A 25,213-nucleotide genomic window follows, 5' to 3' on the forward strand; every position below is an offset into this window, starting at 1 on the left:
CAAGCCATGTGCTTAAGGAATGCCATCTGCTGCCGATCCTCACTTTAATATTTAGAAGCAGCTTTCTACGCGCTTCTCTTATTGATTACCTTCGCTTAAGTGAGCATCTTATTAAAGCCATTGATAAAGTTATTAGGATTGAATCGCTCGTCCACTATAAAAATTTTCAGAAATTTGACGCTAACTCCTCTCTATTTTTCAAATTCTGTTGACTATCAATTTCCTGAACAGAGACCTTCAGCGTATTCCTAACTCTAAATCTTTAATCTCTGTAAGAAAGCCCATAAGTGAGCACTCTCACAAGTTGCATAACCGTTGCGAATTCTTGATGAATAAGAGAAGGACTCGACCCTGCACCGGCTTTTTAGAACATTTTACTTCTCAGCAAATGTGGAACCCGCTTCGTGACAAAGTAGCGTACCTTTGCATTGTAGCTCATTTTTCGTACTAAGCATAATTGAGAATATCCTCCGTAACGTTGTTCGGAAGACGGTCCCAATTAAACTTTTTAGTATGATTTTTCCGTACCATATCAAACCATTTAGTACGTGTTACCAACATGATTTTGAATACGGGGTCGAAACTTAGTCTCAAATAAGACCCATTCCAAATTAGCCTCATCTAACATTTATAAGCACTTTCGATGGATCAGCATTTACCAACGCTTCTTTCATTTTAGGTCCATTACGGCTGAAGGCATTTGTGAATAAATTTTGCGAATTTGTTGGTAACGATTACCTACGCGAATGAGATTTTCTTACTACTTAGCTGTGGTCCGTATCGATTCTGGGATGTTGGATAGTATGCTTGGTATCGACGCAATTAAGACTAAGGCTATTTATTTTAGCTCCCTCCCGGTTGCAATTCCTCCAAACTGCGCATAAGAATAAGAGAGAATCCTGTTAATTTTGTGGACTCTTTACCATGTCCCGGGGTTAAATCTTGACCGTATAATATGAATGTGACCTTGCCTCTTCAAATCACATACACTATTTCGCATGCCCTTCCCAGATCGTATGTCGATTATTTTATGAAAGCTATTTCCGGCCTCACATCTTATATATTTAGATTACTAGGCTGTCTCCACAAGAATTCTTCAATCACTTTTTAATGGAACGATTACAATTTTGTGTTCCTTTACCCACCCGCTCGGGTGGATAGTAGAATGCATTACCAAAAACTTAGAAAAGAAAATTGACTTAAGGACGTAAATTTCTCGTGATGCTAATGGTTGATAATTGCTATGGTTAGTCATAGAATCAGCTCATTCTGTGCACATGCTTCATAACTATATATGTAAATTGGCCTATGGCTTAACAGTTGCAAGGAGGAAGAATATACCTACATTAATAGCCCCATATCGGTTGGGTGATTCATTCATATACTTAAACAGCAGCTTAAAGTAAACTGATCAGCTTTAGAATCAAACAACACTTCGAGTAAATTACGTCGCTTTTAAAAGGCACTAAGACAAAATAATGGTCCTTTTTATTAGGAAGTAAAGATTTGTAATAAAATTAAATGTTACTCTAAGATTGCAGGTAGATTCAAGGTCAACTGACTGAGCAATGAATTCCAGCTTTGCCGAAAAAATTGCAATTAATTTAAAAAATAAAGTGACGATGAGCTTCAAAAAGTTCCCTAAAAAATGGAAAGTTTATAGCGTTACAGTGCTATGCTTAACATTAAGGTAAGGCGTGTACATCGCTTGTCCTACGCCTGCTGGCTAAGGTTCTCACACACTCTACCTGCCATGTATCTTGAGCAGCTCTTTGAAAGCACTTCTGGATCTGATTGCTGTTGATAAATATGGCAGACAGACTTACAGGAACTTTATAAAAATCTCTTTCATACGCTAAGCAAAGCGATTTTCTTGTGGATCTAAGAGGAGAATTTTTTTGTTTTAAAGACCTTAAGAATCGGGATGAATTATATACTCAGACGATCGCTTAAAGTCTTTTAGTAAGCTTAGTGAGGTAGGCTTACATACATTCAATTTTCATCAATACCATAATGAAGGCGTCCGATATCCTTTACTTTTAAGTCTTTCTTTCTTGCTTTCCTTATTTCCCTCTTTTGTTCTCTCTTTCTTTCTTTTTCCGTTCTTTCGTTTTTTCTTCCCATTTTTCTTTCATTATTTCTTTCTTTCCTTCTCTCTTTCCTTCGTTCTTGCTTTCTTGTTTGCTCTTTTTCTTTCTTTTCCTTGCATTCTTCATTCCCTCCCTTCTTTTCTCGTTCTTTCTTTACTTCCATATGTTTTTTCCTTTTTTTTTTTCCTTTCTCTCTTTCGTTCTTGCTTTCTTGCTCACTTGATATCTTTCTGCTTTCTTGAGTTCTTTCTTTCCTTTTTTTTTTGCTTTCTTGCTTGCTCTTTTTCTTTCTTACTTTCTTGCTTTCTTCATTTTCCTCTTTCCATTTTCGTTCTTTATTTCCTTCTTTCCGTCTCTCTTTCCTTTTTTCTTTCGTTTTTCCGTTCTTCCATTCTCGCTTTCTTCCTTGCTTTTCTTCTCTCTCTCTCTCTCTTTTTCTTGTTTTTTTGCGTACTTTCTTTCTTGCATTCTTTGCATTCTTGCTTTCTTTCTTTCTCTTTTCCATGTCATCTTACTTTCATGCTTTCCTTCTTTCTCTCTCTCTCTCTCTCTCTCTCTCTCTCTCTCTCTCTCTCTCTCTCTCTCTCTTTCTCTACTTACGTAATGACGTAAATATTAAGTGTTACACACACCCGGTAACCGCATTTAAAAAAAAAAAAAAAAAAAAAAAAAAAGTAAATCGAAAAAGGGTTGATCGCCTATCATAATTAATATTAGTTAACAACTGCCGCTGCAAACGACGTATTCAACTCGCAACGATGACACATTGCTTGTGTTTGTTCGGCTTTTCACATTGAACAATGAAAACAATGAGAACAAATCGAATTAAACATCTTGAAGAATTTCCTATTGCGAAAGGAATTACGCTAGACTGAGTGTCACTTGGGATATATGAACGTGTCGGCCTTTATATGCCTGGCAATATGATGCAATAAACAATACAGCTTGATGTTCGGTTCGCTAAATGCAACTACATAACCATTTGTTGTTTACCTATGTGAATCAATAACATACAAACATACAAACAAACAACTTATGACAGAAGACTATTTTACGTTGCATTGCATGCACGACGATTGATTGTTGATCCAGTCTATATAGAAAGTAAATCAGGTGATGAGCAATGCATTCGTTTACAATAAATACATTTTAACATGGGTGTGTATGCATATATTGATAATGATAAGTCTATGCTGATGATATAAATTTTTAATGCATGAAAAGTCACACACTTTCTCTCTCTTTATCTAATACAATTTTTTTTTTTTGTAATAACCGAAAAACAATTGTTAAACATCCGCCTAATTTGTAAATAAACTCGTCGCATAAACATACGCACACATACATTCATATTATATATTTACTTACACCCTTTCATTGTAACGCAAATAAATGCGCAAATGCAGCTGTATGAGCAAATTACTCTCGTTTTACTATATAAAATTCAATGAATAAACTAGAAAATAAAACAATAACAACAATAACAACAACGGCATTAGCAAATAAAAAATCACAGCTGCTCAAAATGTGTAAACTAGACTTTTATGAGATCATTGGCTGAGACAAAACCGACAACGACAACGACAACAACAACAACAGTAAAAATATAAAAAAAAAAAATAAAAAAAAAAAAGGAAAAACATACAACAGACCGCAATTATGTTAGCAAATTGCCCTTAAATGGTATATAACTGATATAATAATGGCATGAAATAAATGTAAGAAATTTTCATGCAAGCAAAGTATTTAGAAAATAAAAATAAATAAATAAATGCTTCTGCAAATATATCGTGTAAATATATATATTTTATACTTTTACATTTATACAAAAAACAAATACACAACAGTTGTACTAAATATCATAAAAAGCAATGCCGTAAAATATGAGACCCGCCATAAACATACGGTTTATAATACATCCTGAAACAAGGGCATCAGGTGAAAAGCATAACCAAACTAAGGCCAGATGCAATACCAGTTCAGTCATAAGTCAGTCAGTCGGCTTTAATGATTTAACAACCTTTCCGAATGGATTACGAAAATGAAAATACACCAAAAGAAAAAAAAAAAAAAAAAAAAAAAAAAAACGATAATGATTTTAATAAAACCTCATGCAAGTACGAGATAAAACATCGAAACGACAGTTGAAGCTTTCACTTAAAAGCAGAGCCATTCGAAAGCAGAATGCAAGCAGGAAATAACCTTATTCTCGTATATGAGTACATATCGAAAGAGAGAGAGAGAGAGAGAGAGAGAGAGAGAAATTTGCAAGTATCTATATATAAATGAATTAAATATCCTACGTCACGTCGGAACTGCTTGGTCCCGCCCTATCCATTCATTCAATTTACTAAAGAGCATTGTAAAAAGAATGTCTGTTTCATCCCATCCCCGGAGGACGCGGGGTACATTCATGTTGTCAAAATATTTTCAGCGTCCAGAACATCAGAAGCATCAGAGACTCCACAAATATATATATATATATGTATATATATACTCTTAATCAGTATGAAATCCGACATCGATGCTCGCCTGTCCGTCTGTATAATAACATGTGTTGTAAACATTCCGTTGGCCCTCGTCAAATGGAGCTATCGACTTCAAATTTGACTGAAACATTGGAAATTCTTGCAAGCAGGTTGCTATTGAAAGCCATGAGCCAAATCGGCGGAAAGACACACTCACAGCAACACGTAAACTGAGAACACCTCTGTGTTTTAAAAGAAATAAAAAATTTGGTTTTTTTTGCTCACTACTCATAAAGTAAAGCAGATAAATGCACAAAAATTGGAAGACATATTCAATGAGCGATGCTGTAGCACATGCATAAAAATGATGAAATAAATTGCCCAAGCCTACCCAATATTATGGTACATTAAAATTGAATTCTTCTTCAATGCCTTTATAACGCGCAGAAACAAGCTTCAAAAACCCCCCCAAAAACTATATAAATTCTTGGCCACTTTCAAATGTGGAATGTACCGAAAACATTGCCGTCTGTTCGTCTGTCTCTCTATCTGTCTGCGCAACTGTATAGTATCTGTGATAAATAAATTTTCACGTAAGCGAAAATCAAAATATCGCCTACAAATTTTGTAAAAGAGTTTGGCAATGTGACTTAAACTTTCCCAAGAACACACCTACAACGCCCACACGCCTATATGACAAAAACTTTTATTTTGAAAAATGACAAAAAAAAAATGAAACGAGGATGAAAACTTGGTTCTTCACTTTTTTTTGTCTTTTTTAGGATAACGGTCGATGGGTATAACAGATTCGGTCCTACAATCGAATATAATTTTCTTCCTTGTTTCATATAATAACTTTACCAAAATACGATCGACATTCATTATGTGGAATAATGATCGAATTTTGTAGCATTATTTGGATATGACTGAGTATTGTAGTAGTAGTAGTAGTAGTAGTAGTAGTAAAATTGGTAGCTCCAGCGATGCATTCTTTCTAAAAATACATGAATTCTTTACCGAAGACCGCTCTTCCCTAAAGAAAACGCCGAGAATGTATGGCATTACCCGATATTGTTAAACTACGATTAGCATTGTCATCATTTATTTAGAAACATCGGACACAACAGCATAACACTTATATAAGTTACAACACATAGGTAAAATTCGGTTCTACTACATTTTAGGAATTGTGTTAACGATGGATTCTAATAATAATTGCGGATTTTAATGCCTTTATAGAAAGGTTAAAACTTCAAGACAACAATGGAGTCTAATATCGCTTGAAAGGTTAAGATTAGGAAGGACAGACAAGCAAACGAATATGGGAACAGACGACTCACGTATATATAGATAGACAATCACCCGAATAGATGTACGGACAAGCTTAAATCGATTCAAGTCATGACCCTGAAGCCGTCAGAGTAATCAAATAATTTTGTGTATTACATACGTATATACGTATATACATCCACTATTGTATCCATACGTATGTACGTATATACATAAAAATAACACAACATATAAAATTTATCATAACATAATTGCATACATAGAGTGCATACCATAGATATTATATGGGGAAGAATTCAATTCATTTAAGGAAAATTGTTTTTTCGTATCATATAAGTTTGTGGACTGATAGATAGAGGTGCCAATGCCAAAAATGCATTTATTGTACGATCACAATTTAGAAATATTGTCACACCATTACGATGTGGCGAATAGTTCGCCCTTCGCACTTAGGCAACTTGCCAGGCAAAGGATCAAATAGATAGGAATATCTATAATGGTGTTAATGCGATATATATATATATATATATATATATATGTTGTTTTTGTAGATGAGCTAAGAATTATCAATTTTTTCGGGCAAAACTAATGCATAGTTCAAATGTAAAACATATATGCGGACTTACTTGCGTAAGAATGTTATTTAGCAATTTTTTTTTTTTTTAAATAAACTTTTATCTAAAAGATTGGGAATAAAGGTTCATTTCAGTCACTTTTATGTGAAAATACACTTTTTTTTTTCTTTTTTTGCTATGAGCAATCCCTCACTCAGACAATATCGCCATAGCCATATAGCACGGTAATGCTCGGAAAGCAATTCGAAAGAAGTAAGGAGGATGTAAACGCAGCCTAGTGGATATGTAGTCAATCGGTAACTGTTATGCCTTGACTGACTGAGTACTTGTTATAGGTTCGATCAAATTAAACTTGAGATTTGAACCTCCCAGCACGAACTTGCCAGTCGCGCTTCTTACCTATTAAGTTTCTCTTACTACTTTGAAAGCTTGGAAGGCTTAAGATTTTAATGTGTAAGATACCAGTTTTATGTAATATATATTGTCTTTTATGAGGTGAGTGATTATTTCCCAACTTTTCCACCCCCTTTTGATGTTTCGTACATTCTCCAATATGAGGGCTTTTTGTAAATGCATTTGTAGTGTATTATCGTATGAATGGATGACTATGTTCGACGAAGTGGTGTAGGGTATCTGACGGTCGACTTCAGCCGATTACGGTGTTCTTCTTCCCTGTTTAAAATTAGTACATTTAGCTTGTCGCATACTACTCTCTTAGCGCTTTTATTTCATACCTACACTAAAGAAATTATTAAGAAGAAGATAATTCTTTAGTTTGAAAAATTGCAGTACCGTCGGACATTTCGATTTGCTGGAAACAGCGATTAGAAGTTTGGAGTTCAGAAAAACTCAAACGTCCACGCGGTTAAAGATTAGGTTATTTTCCAGTTGCTGCCGTCATAACATTTTTTATAGCGTTCGTCCGTGGGTCAAAACACGTTAGTATTATCAAATTTCGTGAAAATATGTCGAATCGACCTGCAGGTTGAATAAAAGATTACATGGACAGACATCGGATGTACGGGCAAACGGATGGGCAGACTGCCAGGCAAGCTTAGATCGATTTGCAAAATGATTCATAATTCTTTAATTTCTTTTAATATATGCATATATAACCGTAAGGAACTTCTTTACACTGCCCTCTTTCGGGTTTATTTATCATTACTTTAAATGAAATATTTTTACACACAAACATCAAACAATATACACTTAGTAATGCAACTCTGTAACACAAACATTTTGACTGTTGTCTTTGAAAATAAGGCGTTGTCTTAACTAACAAAATAATAAGAAAAAGCATGAACTTATTGCGTACTCCAAAAACTAATTATAAAAAAAAAGAAGAGAAATAAAATTAAATAAATAATTTAAAAAGCGGAGCTAAATTTTTATCATTCGCTTTCACTCGGTATCCTTTGAAAAACTATGCAAAAGAAGTTCAACGAAAAACGGAATCGCTTTTCGCACTGTAATACAAATTACATATAACCTTAGGTTCTTAATTAGGATAAAAAATTAAGCGCCGTCTATGCCTACAAAATTGAGGCTTTCAATAATAAAATTGAAGTCGAAAATCAAATGAAAAACTCCAAGTCATTGTCGCTGTAATGCATCATACTATCGTTTAACATTTTTAATATAATTAATGATTTTGTTTATTTTAATTTAATTTAATTTTCAATAGAAATAATACGGAATAGAAATAGTGTACTATAGCAAGCAGCCGTGTGCGTCCCTGTTTGTGTGTATGCTAAAGGACGCGAGTAAATCGTATAAAATATAAGGATATTGCGTCAATATTACGAGAAAAAGAGACTCAAGCGCTAATGTACGATAAAGAGAAATCAACAGGTAACTCGACAAAATGACAATCTAGAAAAGAGTAAATGAAAATTTTACTGCTTATGTGTTCGTAGCAATGTAAGTAAATAGAAATTGTCCTTAAATAAAAAAAATAAAAAAAAAAATGATATAAGAATTGTGATTTTTAACAGAGCACATCTAATAAATAATGAATCTTTTCTTTCTACGACAAAATCTTTTACACGTTACCGCCGCGTCGCGTGTACTGATGAATTTTATGGAATAAAAACACTTAATATAAGAACAAATCGCAATACTTTTTATATATATGTATATAAAAAGAAAAAAAAGAAAAGTAATAAAACATCCATAATTCCTTAGAAATTGATATGATTCTTTCAATTCCGTATCAACATATATTGATTGGACTTGATTCAAACAAGAATAATGGAAAAAACTCCTATGGCTATATACGGTTCATATTTTTGCAGTGCCAACCTAAATTAGTAGCAATGTTATCTTAAGAGCTTTCTAACTATGTGTATAGGGAAAGCTTTATTAAAAAAAAAAGTAGTAATCATTTGAAAGCTTTAGAGTAGTTAGCCCCCAAAGGAATCAAAGCAAAAAAATATAAGAGACAAAAACGAAAAACAAAAACAAAAGCAAAAAGAGGACAGAGAAAAGAGAAAAGATAACCACCACCGAGCATAAGCCAATATCAGGCATTTTACAATTGCTTTAGAACTTTTCGTTCTTGTATATAGAAACAAACATATAAGACAAATGCCTATAAATGCTTTTTCTTCAGATATAATCCCTTGATAAATCCGAAATATGTATCATTGAATCGTATCGTCTTGAAAAGCTTTCACAATAGCTACGCATATACGGCTCGTCAAGCCCAACTTTATCTCTGTGAGTGACGGCGGTGAGTAAGTAAGTGAGTATTAGCATTTGTAGAGCTAAGAAGAGTCAAGCTGCACACACCGATCGTATTGCGGTGTGATCGTGTGTTTTCGTTAAACTGCAGTTAGTTAGTCTCTAATGTTTACTGAAACAAAAAGGTTGAAAGTACTGTGTGGTGCGGTACAAGGTTTTGCTGACGCGTTAAAAGCTTTTCTCAACTGATTAATTGTCTTTTTACTGTTATTATTAGTTTCCTTCAATACTTAATAAGCGATTTGAGGTTATATATATATATACATATACATATACATAAACATATATATATATATATATATATATATATACATTTGTGTGTGCGTGCGTATTGCGTGTATGTTTATGCATAATAGTATTATTTATATACAGATATAGTATGGCCTCGCCAAATGATTATAGAACACGCAATATTTTAAGTTTAGAAGAACGTGTACAAGTTTGCAAAGAATATGAACGTTTACTCTCATTGGGTAATAGTCCCAGTTACCAAAGTTTGGCGAAAAAATTCGAATGCAGCTCTAAGCAAATTAAGAATATATTGTTAAATAAAAATAATATATTGCAATCGTTTGAGAATTACAATCCAGATGCGCCTTGCAAAGATGAGATACAACAGAGGCGTAAAGAGAAAATCGAATTTTTGGGCAAAGTTATGTACGAGTATCTAGAACGTGCCGTATATAATGGCTTCTCGATCACCGAACAGAAAGTACGCTGGAAAGCGGTAGAAGTAAAAGAATGCATAGCAGTGGAGAATTTTAATTTAACTGATGCATGGCTATCACATTTCCAAAAGCTATACAATATACCAAGTTTTGATTTAGATGCGCTGCGCAATAATATGTGTATTAGCGAAGCGAAACGACCGTATTTAAATGCCATCGATATGATACAGTATGTTAGTAGAAAAGAACAACAACAATTAAAGGATGCAGCCGAACAAAATGACATGTGCAGTAATGATAATTCAATGTCCGAAGGGCACGAAGAAACAAACGAGGGAACCCGTGTAGTTTATGTCAACGATGAGAACGATGATGATGATAATAATGATGGTGAAGTTAAAGCGTTTAATAACTTATCGCAGCAGCATATTAATGGCCAGCCGTTAGAGAAAATGACGGGATCTTTAAAGCGTAGCTTAAGTCCATTGCCAGATATTGAATCTGTAGAGGATGCCTTAAGGCATATTAAAGCATTGGAGGAGTACGCAATGCTTCGAGATAATTATCGAGCAATCGGTTTATTAACTCAATTAGAAGATATATTTAAGAAGCAAATTCGCAAAATGTGAAGAACCATTTTTGAACGCAAAGGCATAAGGCACATTTTAAAATGAATATTCCTTTTTTTTTTTTTCTTAATTTTTTTTTTCCTTTTGTTTTTTCTCTGTACATATCCAAATGTAGAGAAAGTGGAGAATCACAGTCTTTTTGTTTATTTGTTTCAAACAGAGTTGCATTTTATATACAAAAATCCAATAGCAGCTGATTCTGCTTAAGGAACTTTTAGTGAATTAAAAAATTTTACTCAAAAAAGCAAGCAAAACTAATAGAAAATGTTGAACGCATTGTTTTAAATGTGTTAACAAACAAACAAGCACATGTGTGCTCCTTTTGTAACATTCCTCAAGAAATGTCTACCATTGCATACAATATTAATAAATAAATTTTATTTATATAAACTTTTTTTATATATTATTTACCTTGCATTGTTATTAACAACTTTACACATAGATTATGCTTACATATGGAATCAAAAGTTGGTTTATCAACACATTCTTCGAAGGCATTCGTTCGTTTATAATTAAGAAGTGGGAGAGAGAGAGAGAAAGAAGAACAGCATACACGTATTAAAACGAACTAATTACGTATTATATATTAAATAAACAAGTAAAACTATTATCAAAATTAATTTTTATTTTTTCTTTCTATGAATTTTAATATCACTGCCTTTTTTTTCATTTTTTGTACGCAAAATTTGGAGAATTATTTTATCTATCCCCACACAATGCTCATGCCATATAAGAGAAAACTAAAACAAAGAAATTACTTTAAGTTTAAACTGATTTCTTTAATATTACTTGGTACTTTAGCTTAAGCAAGATATTTGATTGCAAGATAAAGCGAAGGACCGGTCGGTATATATCGTATATGATGACGTAAATATTTTAAATAATACCCAAAAACGGGAACTCGCAACTTAAAACCTATATTGATGCCATTATTCCACAAGAAGTCAGTGGCGAAATAACAAATTAACGTTCACCCATGAACTTTTATATTTCGTTTAGTTTGAGGAATGAATCCGACTAGTTGAAGGTATTCTTGTTATCAGTTAATACGTGTCGGCGCTATCTTAGTAGTTAGTACGCTCACCTAACATAGGAATTTCGATTCCCGGTCGAATAGTGATTTACATCAGATGAATGTAATATTTCCATATTAGTGGTAATTAACCAGAACTCACTTACATTGCAATCTCGAGTTTGCTGAAACATCGAAATTTGTGTTGTTAGGTATCTGACCATCGTAGCTAATGAATTAAAAATATGTTTTAAGATTGATGTTCCCAGGGCAAGTTACAAAATGGGTCATCGGCAATCAACTCTGCTCTCGTTTCCTATGTTGACTGTTAAATTTTTTTTGGATAACTTTCAACGAATTTTTGGTCCGATTCAATTAATTGTTAAACTGAACCTGGATGAGATTGATAAATAAAATTCAAATCTTAATTCACACAAACAGCTTAATCGAGTTGTATAAATATTGTATCAAAAAACGTATAATAATAATTTTTTTTTCTTCTCTATACTTAATCTACTTACTCTATAATTTGAAGTCTGCTCGGCACTTTTTTCGATGCATTGCAAATAACTAACAAATTTTACTTTTATATATTCCACAATAGGACTAGAAACAGCTGTCGAAATGCAATATAAATACGAAACTCTATTTATTATAACACCACAACTCTAGATAACAAATAACTCAAAAACTGAAAACTATAGTTTTTACATCCTACACTACTTGCGGTACAGGATATATTAAGTTAGTGCGGATGTATGTAAAACGCAAAAAGGCTTAAAATAGACCCACATATTATTGTACCAATCGATTCAGAATCATAATATGAATTGATATAAGCCTCTCTGTCCGTCTGCCGTTTGTCCATGTAAATCTGCATTCACTTATAGGTCGCAATTTTTGACATATTTCGAAGAAATTTGGTACAGTGACATGTTTTGATTCAAGAACGAACGCTTCACTTTTTCGAACACTACTCATATAAGGCTCAATTCTAAGAGGTCGTTATATGGAAAAAAATTGTAATTTTCAAAATTTCTCGGCAAAATTAGCTATACAGTAGTATTTTGTCATTCTTAATTGGTATGAAAACTTTAGACTCACTGGGGCAATTTTTGAAACCCCTCTCATATAACGAAGACTGAAAAGGTATAACAATGCGTAATACTGAAAATCAAATCATAAAAGAAATTTAAGATACAAAAATTAACTGTATCAAATTTGGATCATCTCGGCTTAATTTTGGATGGCACCTTAATAAGGATTTTTAACGAAAATTGTTCCTTTGTAGAGTAGAAAAATCTCAGTTTTAATATGTGATGAAAATAGACTCGTAATAGTAATTTGATGCTGAAATGAACTCTACAAAATTTAGACCATCTACGCCTACGTAAGGGTTAAAGTTGTACTACATTAGATTGCGTTTTGGACCCGCTTCTCCAAAACTACGCACATGAAAAATATACCTTTATATTTAAACAAAATATAATTTTTGTACTCTACATTAAAAATAAGGATTGTATTAGACAATGTGGTGTAGGGTATTTAATGGGACAGCCTTCCTCGACTATAATGTTCTTACTTATTTTAAACAATTATACAGTGATGCCTTCTTCTTATGTTATTCAGCAAATTACCAACTGAAAATTTGCTAGAATGTGTGATTTAATTTGGTCACGTTTACTTTAAAAAAACAAAAACAAATTTTATAAAATTACAATTGTTTATTTTCTAAATTATTATTATTAAATATATGATATCATATATATTATATACATAACATAAATTATAATATATATAATATAATTTTATGTGGTAAATTACAATATTACAATACAATATATGCAATATTTTAAAACAACATATTTTACAAGTCGTTAATAAAAACTTTTAAAATTTATTCGAATTTTCAAGTTTTTACTGATTAGACTTAAAAATCCCAGCTCTGTTTCAACACGTTTTTCAAAATTCAATTCAGAATGTTCAACTCAATCTAAATAATTACTTCAAAAATCCCGTCAACAGACAAATACAACTTTTGGACGCTCGAACACGTATTACAAAACTAGTATTATATATCTACACCACGGCAGTAAGTATAAATAACCATCTACTCATAAACTCTAAAAGTTCTGAGAGACATTTCTATCCACCGTCCATTTTCTTGGACACAAGTGCTGGTAATCATTTCCTTAATACACAATTACCCAGCATAAGTTAAAAATTCCTATTCTTTTTGATATCGCAGGCTCGCTTATCCACGGTTTACATTCGATTCATAAACAACGGCAACACTAGACTTTTGCCTGAGCGTTAGGAAAGCGGAATCATTTCTGCTTGAAAAAAAAGGAAGAAAATAATTTAGCAAAGAAGAAAAAAAAGAAAAAAAAAATTGAAAAAGTATACTCTTAACCTCAACATAAAAAAAGCCCAATTCAAAAATACAAAATAAAGAAAAATAAAAGAATTATCTTGTAAAGTTCGAAAATGTCTGATTGGGAGGACGATGAAGAATATGACGACAAACCTCAAGTGAGTAATGTAAAAAGCTTTCCAAAACGATCGTACGGCGACAATAGACGCTCAGATGATAGCCGGCGTAGAGACAGAGACAGCTGCATTAACCGAAATAGTGGCAGAGGTAGCACTTATGGCCGCAGTTTCCAGGGTAAGGAATCGCTCTATGTACGTCCGGAATCTATCGGCCGCATTGTTGGCCGAGCAGGCTCTACTATTCAACGCTTACAATTGGATTTTAATGTTCGAATCGATGCAGATAAGTCTCGCGGGAAAGTAACTGTTCTGGGCGACGACAAGGGTAAGATAAATGATGCTTTAAATCGCATTAGGCAAATAGTAGATGAAGGCCATGATGGAAATAATCAGTCACAACGTCCGCACGGTAGTGGATATAATAGAAGTGATAGAAACAATCAGGGATATCGTTCATATGGTAGAGACGATGATAACCCATTTGATTATCATTATCCAAAAACTTCTTATGATAGAAACGAGAATTATAGTGCGAATCAGGGCGGTATAATTGATTGGAAGGCGGAAAATAAAAAAGCTGAACTGGCTAGAGCAGAACGTTGGTCAAAACGCCCACCGCTTACAAAAGATTTTTATGTAGAGCATACCGAGGTAGCCAACATGGATAAGGATGATGTAGACCAAATTCGTTTACAGAATAACAATACAACCGTGTCACGAGTATTCGAACAAAAAAATGATGAGCCTGATAACATACCAAATCCTATATGGAAATTCGAACAGTGCTTTGGACAGTACCCAGATTTGTTGGCCGAAGTAGCGAAACAACAATTTAAGAAACCCTCACCTATACAAGCGCAGGCTTGGCCTATTTTGCTCAAAGGTGAAGATTTAATCGGCATTGCTCAGACGGGAACGGGCAAGACTTTAGCATTTCTACTTCCAGCTTTGGTTCATATAGAGTATCAAAGCATCCCACGCTCTGAGCGTGGCGGTCCAAATGTTCTTATATTGGCGCCAACGCGTGAATTAGCTTTACAGATAGAAAAAGAAACTAATAAGTATTCATTCCGGGGAATTAAAGCGGTTTGCATATACGGTGGCGGAAATCGTCGTGATCAGATTCAGCACGTTGAACAGGGTGTTGAAGTCATAATTTGTACTCCCGGTCGTCTAAACGATTTAATACAAGCCAAAGTAATTGATGTGACCACGGTCACATATTTGGTATTAGATGAAGCTGATCGTATGTTGGACATGGGCTTTGAACCACAAATTCGGAAGATCCTATTAGATATACGTCCCGATCGTCAAACAATAATGACGAGCGCTACCTGGCCGCCTGGTGTGCGTCGCTTAGCTCAAAGCTATATGAGTAACCCGATACAAGTCTGTGTAGGGTCATTGGATTTGGCTGCTACCCACTCGGTTAGACAGGTAGTCGAAGTTGTGGAGGAAGGCGAAAAATACGATATGATCAAATCGTTCGTCAAGTCTATGAGATCCGATGATAAAATAATTGTTTTTTGTGGCAAAAAGGTGCGCGCAGATGATCTATCCAGTGACTTGACTCTCGCCGGTTACCTTTGCCAGGCCATACATGGTTCGCGCGATCAAGCCGATCGCGAACAGGCTATTGCTGATATTACATCGGGTGAGGTGAAAATTCTTATTGCAACCGATGTAGCGTCTAGAGGCTTAGATATTGATGATGTAACGCATGTTATCAATTATGACTTTCCTCGTAACATCGAAGAGTATGTACATCGTATAGGACGTACCGGACGTGCTGGTCGCACTGGTACATCGATTAGTTACGTAACGCGTTCAGATTGGGGTTTGGCTGCTGAACTAATAAAAATACTGGAAGAGGCCGGGCAAGATGTACCTGATAATCTTAGGGACATGGCCGACAGATTCAATAAAATGAAAGGGAGACGCTCCGATGAAAACATGCGAGGACGACGAGGCGGTGGTGGTGGTAATCGCTCTTACGGTCACCGCAATTACTAATCAAAAAAAAAAAAAAAAGAAAAGGAAATAAGGCTCACACATTATTTGTAATACCATTTAAATTTCTGTTCCCATCCATTTTTATGTTGCAATTGAAAAATTTAAGCAACATAATGCGATTATAGTTATTAGTTTATATTTTTCATTAAATTGACTTCCATTGAACATAACATTTTGAAATTAAATTTTAAAAATATTATTTCATGTCAGCATAAATAAATCAACCAAATAATATTTTCTATTTATAACCGAAATTGGTTAATTTAAATTTTAAATGCTATTTAACTGATAATAACAATGGAACTACGATTCATTGGAAAATATATTCATCGAATAAATGTGATTAACATAAATATTTAATTATATATGTTTATTAAATTTTTATTAAATTTTTATAGGTATATATACAAAATATTGGGCCACACATTACGTACCTTTTCGCCAGTTAACCGTTTAATAGCGAAATGAAGGTTCGCTTAAATATTTCGGATTACATTTAAGCTTTTCCGCTCAAACCGGTCAATCCGTTGAACGGATAAATTCTGTCAATAAGCCGCAATGATCAATGAAGTTTTTTTGTTAAATATTTCCAAGACGATCAACGAAGATTTATTATTCATCGGCAAATCAATCGTGTTTGCTACGCTTAATTTAATTTATCAGGTAAACAATTTTAACGATTTCCGGGGATTATAATAACTCCCTAATAAAAAACGCAAAAATCCCCAACGTTCTCTTCGTAATGGATACAGAACGCGATATTCCTTTTAGTATATGAAGTTAGTAAACTTAAGACTTGAAGTATATACAGTATACTTTCCACAGATTTTTTAATTACCTTTAGCGCAGACGGCCTTAAATTTTGGACTTAATTGAGCACAACTGCTCATTGATCGTTATATCTGCGCCAGGTTTTTATAATAAGATCCGAGTGATTATTAATAAAAGTTCATATTTCCGAGGAGCAAAGATCTATAAAAAAAAAAAAAAAAAACGTAGTGAAAATCATAAAAAATATGAACCAATCGTGCTCTGTGTTCATTCATATATGACAAATTTTGCATTCTACTTACGGGAACTAAGCGATTCTTGAATACACGGTACCTTTCATAGCTTATAAAGTAATTATGACAAATAGGATAATAAAGAAATTCAGATCTCTATCAGATTTTGTCCGCAATTTGACGTTGAAATTATCATTGGAAGACATGCTGATCAATAAGATTTTTTGGCCTTTTCTAACAAATGAATCTATTCTACGTATGAAGGGAGGGTAATCTCCACATCTCTTTCCATAAATAGTAGTCTGCGATTTTAATTGTGATTGTATGTAACACGATTTGCAATTACCTTTAGCCCACCTATACAACCGTTTCGCCCTTTTTTTCTCGATGGAAAAGAGGCGAAAATGTGGATCTCATAAAATATATTGGGGAAAAAAAAAAGTAAGAAAGTTATGTTCGGCGAGGGCCGAATCTTGCGTACTCACCACTATGCTTTCTATGGATTTTAGTCTCCAAGTTCTTTTATTTGATACCCATATCGCTGGTGTTATTAAGAAAAAATTACTGGACCAGGTCGCGGCGTCTACCATATTAATTTTAGAATTAATCCATTTTTAGGCAAATAATATACCTTCATTTGGGGAATGTACTACAAGGTAGTTCTAAACATTCTGTCTTTGTTGCCTTAGGATAAATAAGCATAAAAGCTCAAGCAAGTTAATCACTTGTAACTTTGTGCAGGCATGGACGATTTTTCCCATTTTTCCAGGTAAAGGTTACAAGGCTTCGTTAAGTAAATGTGGAAAATTTCAGCATTCCAACTTTAATAGTTTCCGTTACAAATTTTTGTTAGGCAAAACATAATTGCTTTCAGTTCATGCCTCGTTGCGGGCTTCTGCTTTGACCCAACTGGCCCATTTTCAATACCAGTCAAGCGACACGAAGAAACTTTCAATGTTTCTACCAAACTTTGAACTCGGTATGTGAATTTTTGCGACGGGGACAGTGCCGACAACAAACTCCACACAGACGGACAGACACGGCTAAATCATTTCACAATTTCATACTGATCAAGAACACATATACCTTATAGGGCCTCTGAAGTTTCGGTTTGGGTGTTAAATGTATTATGGAAAAAATGCAAAATGAGTCTACCCCCATCTTACAGTGGTGGGTATAAAAAGAAAAAAAAAAAAAAAAGCTCCACACTATACTCAACAACACTCTGATATCAAATCTTATTTTGTTGACTTGTAGCTCGATTTATTTTTTTTTATTTTATTATTTGTGTATTTACTTGTGAAAATAAACAATGAAATAATTATTATTTCTTACTCTTCAAATTATAAATGGAAAAGTATATTGATTCTTTGGATATATATATATATATATATATATAAAGTTAAAGTGAAATTCAGGACCCTTAAGATGCCCCTATTAGCTTATGATAATATTATTATTTATATCTTTTTCTTTCAGTAAACTGTATTTTAATGTTATAGACTTGAAAGTAATTAACATGACAGAGCGATAAGGACAATTTTCAAAAAGATAGTGTTTTAAAACACATTTTGCCTGGAGTAAGCTGCACATTTTTATCCCTTCACTTTCACAAATCGTATATCGAAATTCCGACAATTTTCCAAATAGATGCCAATAAATATATATTTGGTACGTATACATGTTTCCGATGATGAAATTTAATTTAATTCTTCTTTTATTTTTTCTTTTGCACTAGAGACTCTTGAGTCACTTGATTAATTCTCCACTGAAGCATTTTTATATTTATTCATATATAATAGCGTAACCTAATAATGCAAAATCTATAGTAGCTCCAATCCTATTATATTATATATATATATATATATATATATATATATATATAATTAATTTAGTAGTAGTAGTAGTGCTACATACGATACGATATCGTAAATACCTTATAACCTTTCCTGAATTATTTGAGCGAAATTTCAGTTTCGTGGAATTATTTTGCATAAGATACTGTAGTCAACTATAGGGAAACATCTTTCGATCACATTACGAATTATGAAGAAATTGAAATTGTTTGCTTATGCTAAATAGTTTGTCGTAGAATGTAAGCAAAAGTTATGCGGCCTCGAAGTAATTCTTTTTTCCTCAATTAGTTTACAATTAAAATAAATGAAAACACTACAGTTATACGCGATCCGCCACCAAATATTCTACGCTACTTCCTTTAGTGCCGTTATTCATATAGCGACTTTTCAAGATGGGACTCTATATAGGGAGAGTGGTGGGAAAAGTGATACCGAGCTGAGTAAAGCAAACCAGTATATTGCGATCTGTAGATGCAACATAAAAAAAATAAGACAAACATACGGACAGACAGAGAGACAGACTAGAATCATTTTCTGAATTGATTGATATAGGAAAGGGTGAGTCTGTCTCATCTTCTTCTGGGTGTTGCATATATTCGCACATATCTAATATACCCTTATACCATGAATGGTATAGGGCATATATATATATATATATATATAGGATATATAAGCTCAGAGATGGAGAATGCGCTATCGTCGTATCTTTAGTATCTCCGTTTTTAAGTGTACCCGCCGGATCATATCGTCCGAGTGCCAGTATAGCGAATATCACTATCCGCACTTGTCCACAACGAGCAGCAATTACAAGGCTATTATTATCATGCATATTAAGGGATAATTGTTCTTCTAGACCCAATTTTTTTTTTTTTTTTTTTTTTTTTTTTGCGATTTTTATTTATATATATATATGCAGAAGTGGACGGAAAATTAAGTGTACGTTGTTTTATATTGGTCAGGGCTATATACTTTTCCCATTTCCTCTTATTACATATTATATTTATCATTTATTTACAAAGTAGGAACATTTCGGTATTCAAAAATGATTTTAAAGTCATGTTAAGTATAAACAAAAACTTCAAAGATCGCATATATTATTAAGTGGACGCTAAAATAGATGTATAGCTAGAAATTTGAAAGTAAAGCAAAATTGTGTGCTTCAAGGTGTTGGTTCATTTTTCTAAAAATCAATTCAATGCCAATTCGATCAATAGCCAGTATAATCACTATCGTTTTTAAGGACAACCTCGATCTTGATAGGCATGATTAAAATTATCGCGTGGCTCTATTGCGATATTATATCGTACTTTTTGAATATTTTTTCATAATTCCTTTAATTATTGCTGCTGCGAACAAAACACTTTAGTCCTCTCCGAAGGGAGTGATTTGGCGATTCAGTGATATCTAATTTATGGTCCTGGAACCACGTTTCCATCAAATTCGATGAATGTTTCGTATCATTATCCTGTTAAAATTTCCATAGCAGGGTTTTTATCTACAAATCTATCCGTAGTCCTTTTTGGGACATAGCAGACCGACACCGACTTAAGACAAGCCGCTCGTTAATTATATATTTATTTAGTAAAATTAATGTGGGCATTTTTTTGCCTTTTGACCGACGTACATCACTTCCTGCATCATTATCAAACAATTTTACTTTTCGCTTCGTTCGTTCCGACGTATATTTCTCCACACCTTTATTGGCTAAAGCAGGATCTTCCCTCTTCTCCAAATTAACTTTTCTGTTCTCTTCCTAGTAGATTGGCATCTAATAATCGTCGAGGAATAGTGCGGGATAATGCAATATTTTGTTTTGCTAAAATTGCCTTGTGATTATCAGAAGCAGGAAAAGTTTTCGGGAATGCTCAGCGTTTCTCAATAGTTTTTTTGATGACCTACCTAGTGATGCGTTAATACACGTATACGAAAATGGGACGTGATATGTTTGTATACACGTCCGCAATATGGAAACAACTTAAAGAATCTTATTCATGATGCAAATTTTATGACATCGAATAGTGGGCTACGGGGAGCTGCGAATTATCGCTTATTCTCTTATCAGCGATTATTTGTTAAAGAGTAGAATATTTAAAGATTTCTAAAGAGAGAGAGAGAGAGAGAGAAATAAAAAAATGTTTTGCCATATAAAAAGATAAACGAGAGAATCCTAACAATCGTTAATAAGCTTTTTGCCCGATATTCGTTTCCATTTATTAATCAGTCTTGGTCTCAATGTCCGTGCATTCATCGTGCTACCAGTAATAGCTGGGGTAAGTACTTCTCTTAATATTACATAAATAATATCTGAAAAAGATATATATATATATATATATATATGTTTAACCTAATTATTGCGGTTGTAATGTATTTTTTGTGTTTTGGGTTCTGGAAGGAGCGAGTGGGGGGAAGTTCTAGTTTTTCAGTTTTTTCCACACATTTTTAGCAGGATCATAGGCTTATATTTATTGGGCGTGTGTGATGAGTTATTTTATACTTTGTACGGTCCTTGTTGTTTCCTGTTTATTCAATCATTTCAATTCATTTTTATCTTCTTTTTTCGTTTTTCTTAAAAAAGTCGAGTTAGTCGAACTGAACTGTGCAAGTACGTTTTTGTATTTTTTTCCTTCAACGGATGCATTCTTCAGCCGAAGAATGGCCATTTTTCAATGATCGGAAAAAAAACGTCTCTTTCGTTCTCATACATTCATATCAAGATTGGCTTATGTCTAATATGTGGATTTAAGAAATATGAAAGTAGTTTAGTTGCTCAAAAAAAAAAAGTACAAGCAAATCTTATACGGAGTGTTTTTAAAGGTGTTCATCTATATTGATGAAGATTATCTTAAGGATTGTTAAAAATAAGTCAAAATAATGTAAATTTACTTTTCAGGTATATTCTGCATTCTCTGTAAGGCATATTTAATAAATCTTTTAAACCTAAATTTAAAGGTTTTCTTAATTTCTTTGCTATTTTCAGTTTAAATATCAGCTAAACATAACATACTTAAATGGCGGTAATGTGTGATTTGCACCTGAACGCACAATGAACGTTCATAACATCAACGGAAGTTTCCAGAACGATAACCAAAAAGTATAGTTCTCGAATATCTCGATTATATATTTTTGGAATATTTAACAAACGCTTGTTAATCCGCAATATCATCGAGACAAAATGAAACAAAGATCTAAAGCAAGATTTTACAAATCGTTGAACATCAAACTTGCACCGATATTGATGAAGGATGGGCTATAATACTTTAAAATTTCTAACCTCAAAGAAAAAAAAGAAAAAAAGAAAAGGGAACCTATACACGTAGCTGTCACCGCTAAAAACAAGGCAGAGAGTCTTCCGGAATAGATGCGTGGAGCAATACGATTTCAACTTAAACGTAAGGAACGCCATTTATAAATTTAGTCATAGCCAAGATTACAACGATCTCTTACCTCAATCAAGCAATTTTGGCCAAATTTCTAACATACAAACTGTCTTTAGCTGAATCTGATGATTAATTATTCTTGAATATTGCGTTAGGGAATACCCGAGAACAACTCAAAATAATGACATGGAAAGCTCCGAGGAAAATTTTTATGAAGAAAGTAATGGCGTCGTCCTCCAAAGTTTTCATCCATGTAGATATTTTAAAACCTGGTGTAGAAGACTACAAAAAGGTGAAAAGAATATTAAACGGTAGTAGAGGCTAAAAGGAGCACAAACCGACCAAAGAAAAGATTGTTGGGTAAACAGTCTTTACGGAGGCATAAAAAAAAGTACAATACTTTTGGATAGCTATAAACTTATAGATTTGATACGCTTGGCTATCACAGGCTAACTAAATCTGAAAGATTGCTACCCAAACCAAGGATGGTTCTATCAATTTAGAACCTCCTCTAAAGTATGGTCAGATCAACAAACTGAATTTTAAACATTTACTCCTTTCGAATGCAAAAATATTCTAACGGAACGTAAGCAATTGATAAAACTGCAAGCGATCAAAGATCGTAATTACATAATCAGTGAGGGCAATACTATAATCGAAATGCCATCACCTGTTAGTTTAATAATCCAGTACATATTGATTGTCATTGGGTTTACGAGCACATGGAAAAGGACAAATTTCGTATTTAGCTATCGGGATTTAATACGTCTAGGAATTCATGAATTTACCATATATTGAACCAGCTAAGAGATCGATGGATGATTTCCTAAGTTTTATCAAAATATAACGATCTTGCGAAAAATTCTGATATTACAAATACGATCTTGCATCGTTTACGGTTACATGGAAATATTACAAAAAAAAAGATGAGTAAGAGACATACTCTACGTAGAATTCATAAACCCAAGCCGAATATTGAGCATTTCAGGAACTCGGATAAAGCAAGCATGAGCAAATTTCAAGAACCAAAATATATTTAAGCTTAGCTAAGCCTATTGGAAGCAAAGATTATGATGATGCTGTGTACCTGAAAATGTCTGCATATATTGTATACAAAACGAGGCAAAGCAGACGACAAAGAAATCCTATGTCTATTACTTTATTATTTCAAAGATTTATATGAATTAAACGACTTTCATCCTAAACGAAGTAGGATTCAAAATTTCTTCACTTTCTATAAAGTATTGGGAAGCAATCTAGTGACTTTTCGCTGATCTTTACAATCCACAGGTATCCGAAGATATTGCCTTAAAGATAAAGAAAATTTCCGAGAGATTAAAACTAAATTCGTTTCTTGAGGAGAAACGATTCCAGATGAGCATACAATTTCACACTCAATGCTATGCAGTTAGAAAACCTTAACAAGCAAATGTATTAAGAACATAAAGCACTTTGATAACAGCGGCTACTTTCATAATTCATAAGAGATAAGTGATTTACTTTAGTATAATTTTGCAGAAAATATTTGTTAGAATATAAGAAAATATTTCTCCTGGATATGGATAATGATAACATAAATGAAGGATAATTTGGGAAACTCTCTGAGATTAAATAACTTCGAGAAAATCAAAGCGGGACGAACACTACCACTAATACTACCCCAACTACGCTCTTCAAACACTTTGCATTTCGGCGGAACGAGAATCAGAATAAGCAAAAGAATTATATTCGATCGTGACCGAACCTTCTCTATATCCATTACTATCCCATCTATTATCCCAAGCAAGACAAAAAAGGTAGAAGAACCTAATTTTTTTTCTTACTCTCTAATATGGAGTAGGTGCGGCCGATTTTTCCTGTTTTAAAGCTAACAGGGTTTGCCGTATTGTAAATGTGCCGGGCGAACAATTCTAATGAGAGAACGTGCGAACGAAAATCGGAATTTCTGATTGAAATTGCGACCATTCTAGAAACAATCGCATATGCGTTCCATGTTGAGTTACGGCAGTCTTTTTATGGTAAAATAGCCTCAGCCATTTGGGATAAGTAATGTCCCGTTCATTATTAGTTCAATATTTTGAAACAAATTTTATAAAATAGCAAAATTATATCAAAACTATTCCCAAACAAAAAACATAACAGAAAAAGAAGACGAAGAAGAAGAACAAAAGAATAGAAATATGAAATTTGCCGAAATCAATTAAGTGACTCTTAAACACCTCCTTCAACGGACAACTTTCTTCAGATTGAATTTAGTTTAAAAATTGGTGTCCCATGTGTGTACAATTCGCCATTAATTTACTGAAATTAAGTCATTATCGCAATAGTAAGAAAGTTTTGAAAGTTTCGCAAAGATCGCGAAAAACGCGATTGAATTCTTTGGATTCGTCGATAGATTTAGATAAGAAAGTAAAAGACGAGAAAATAATTAGAGTAGAATAGTTTAGAAATTTCCCCAAGATCCGAAAGACACGAGAAAAGAATCATATATGGGCGTGTACTGGAGTGCGTGGAAGAAAATGTGAACAAATTGACCCTATACGTAAAGCCGTATTTGACTCGCCCGCATCACGTAGTCATTTTGGTATAAAAATATGAAAACACAATCTAATGAAAATCACTTAACCTCAACTAATTTTTCTAGTCGTGTTCGCAACACATTCAATGTAAAAAAAAAAAAAAAAAAAAAAAAACAAGTAACTAGTGGACGATTCAAAGCGAACACGAAAGCCAAATGCATTTTCCTATTTCCTTATTTCGTATCTTCCAACGAAGAGTAACTTTCTTATGTCCACAGTATTATGAAATTGTCTCTGAGCCCAGCGTTTTGCTATCTAAGGCGGCGTCTCAGTTTCAACGTGGCTTTATACAAATAATTATTTCTCCTTAGTAATGTAGGATGGGATCAGAAATGTGTGATGATGAACGAATGATGAATAATGATATATTAAATATGATGATGATGATGATGATGATGATGATGATGATGATGATGA

General features: G+C 33.4%; 2 protein-coding genes and 1 long non-coding RNA gene across 3 annotated transcripts; all 3 read left to right on the forward strand.

Annotated features, from left to right (window-relative positions):
• Window positions 1–9,307: 9,307 nt before the first annotated feature.
• Window positions 9,308–11,032, forward strand: LOC119645189. The gene is made up of 2 exons (XM_038045180.1): window positions 9,308–9,412; window positions 9,538–11,032. The coding sequence occupies exon 2, from the start codon at window positions 9,545–9,547 to the stop codon at window positions 10,460–10,462; it is 918 nt and encodes a 305-aa protein (XP_037901108.1). The 5' UTR covers window positions 9,308–9,412; window positions 9,538–9,544; the 3' UTR covers window positions 10,463–11,032.
• A 2,739-nt stretch (window positions 11,033–13,771) lies between these two features.
• LOC119645188 (probable ATP-dependent RNA helicase DDX43) lies at window positions 13,772–16,003 on the forward strand. Its single transcript, XM_038045179.1, has one exon. It carries the CDS (start codon window positions 13,962–13,964, stop codon window positions 15,978–15,980), a length of 2,019 nt encoding a protein of 672 aa, XP_037901107.1. The 5' UTR covers window positions 13,772–13,961; the 3' UTR covers window positions 15,981–16,003.
• Window positions 16,004–16,185: 182 nt separating this feature from the next.
• On the forward strand, window positions 16,186–24,692 carry LOC119645190. Its single transcript, XR_005248640.1, has 3 exons — window positions 16,186–16,643; window positions 18,464–18,655; window positions 21,818–24,692. It is a non-coding gene; the product is annotated as an uncharacterized LOC119645190 (long non-coding RNA).
• Window positions 24,693–25,213: the final 521 nt, after the last annotated feature.

This window comes from Glossina fuscipes, unplaced genomic scaffold (assembly GCF_014805625.2).
Source record: "Glossina fuscipes isolate IAEA_lab_2018 unplaced genomic scaffold, Yale_Gfus_2 1, whole genome shotgun sequence".
In the NCBI taxonomy this organism is placed as follows: domain Eukaryota; kingdom Metazoa; phylum Arthropoda; class Insecta; order Diptera; family Glossinidae; genus Glossina; species Glossina fuscipes.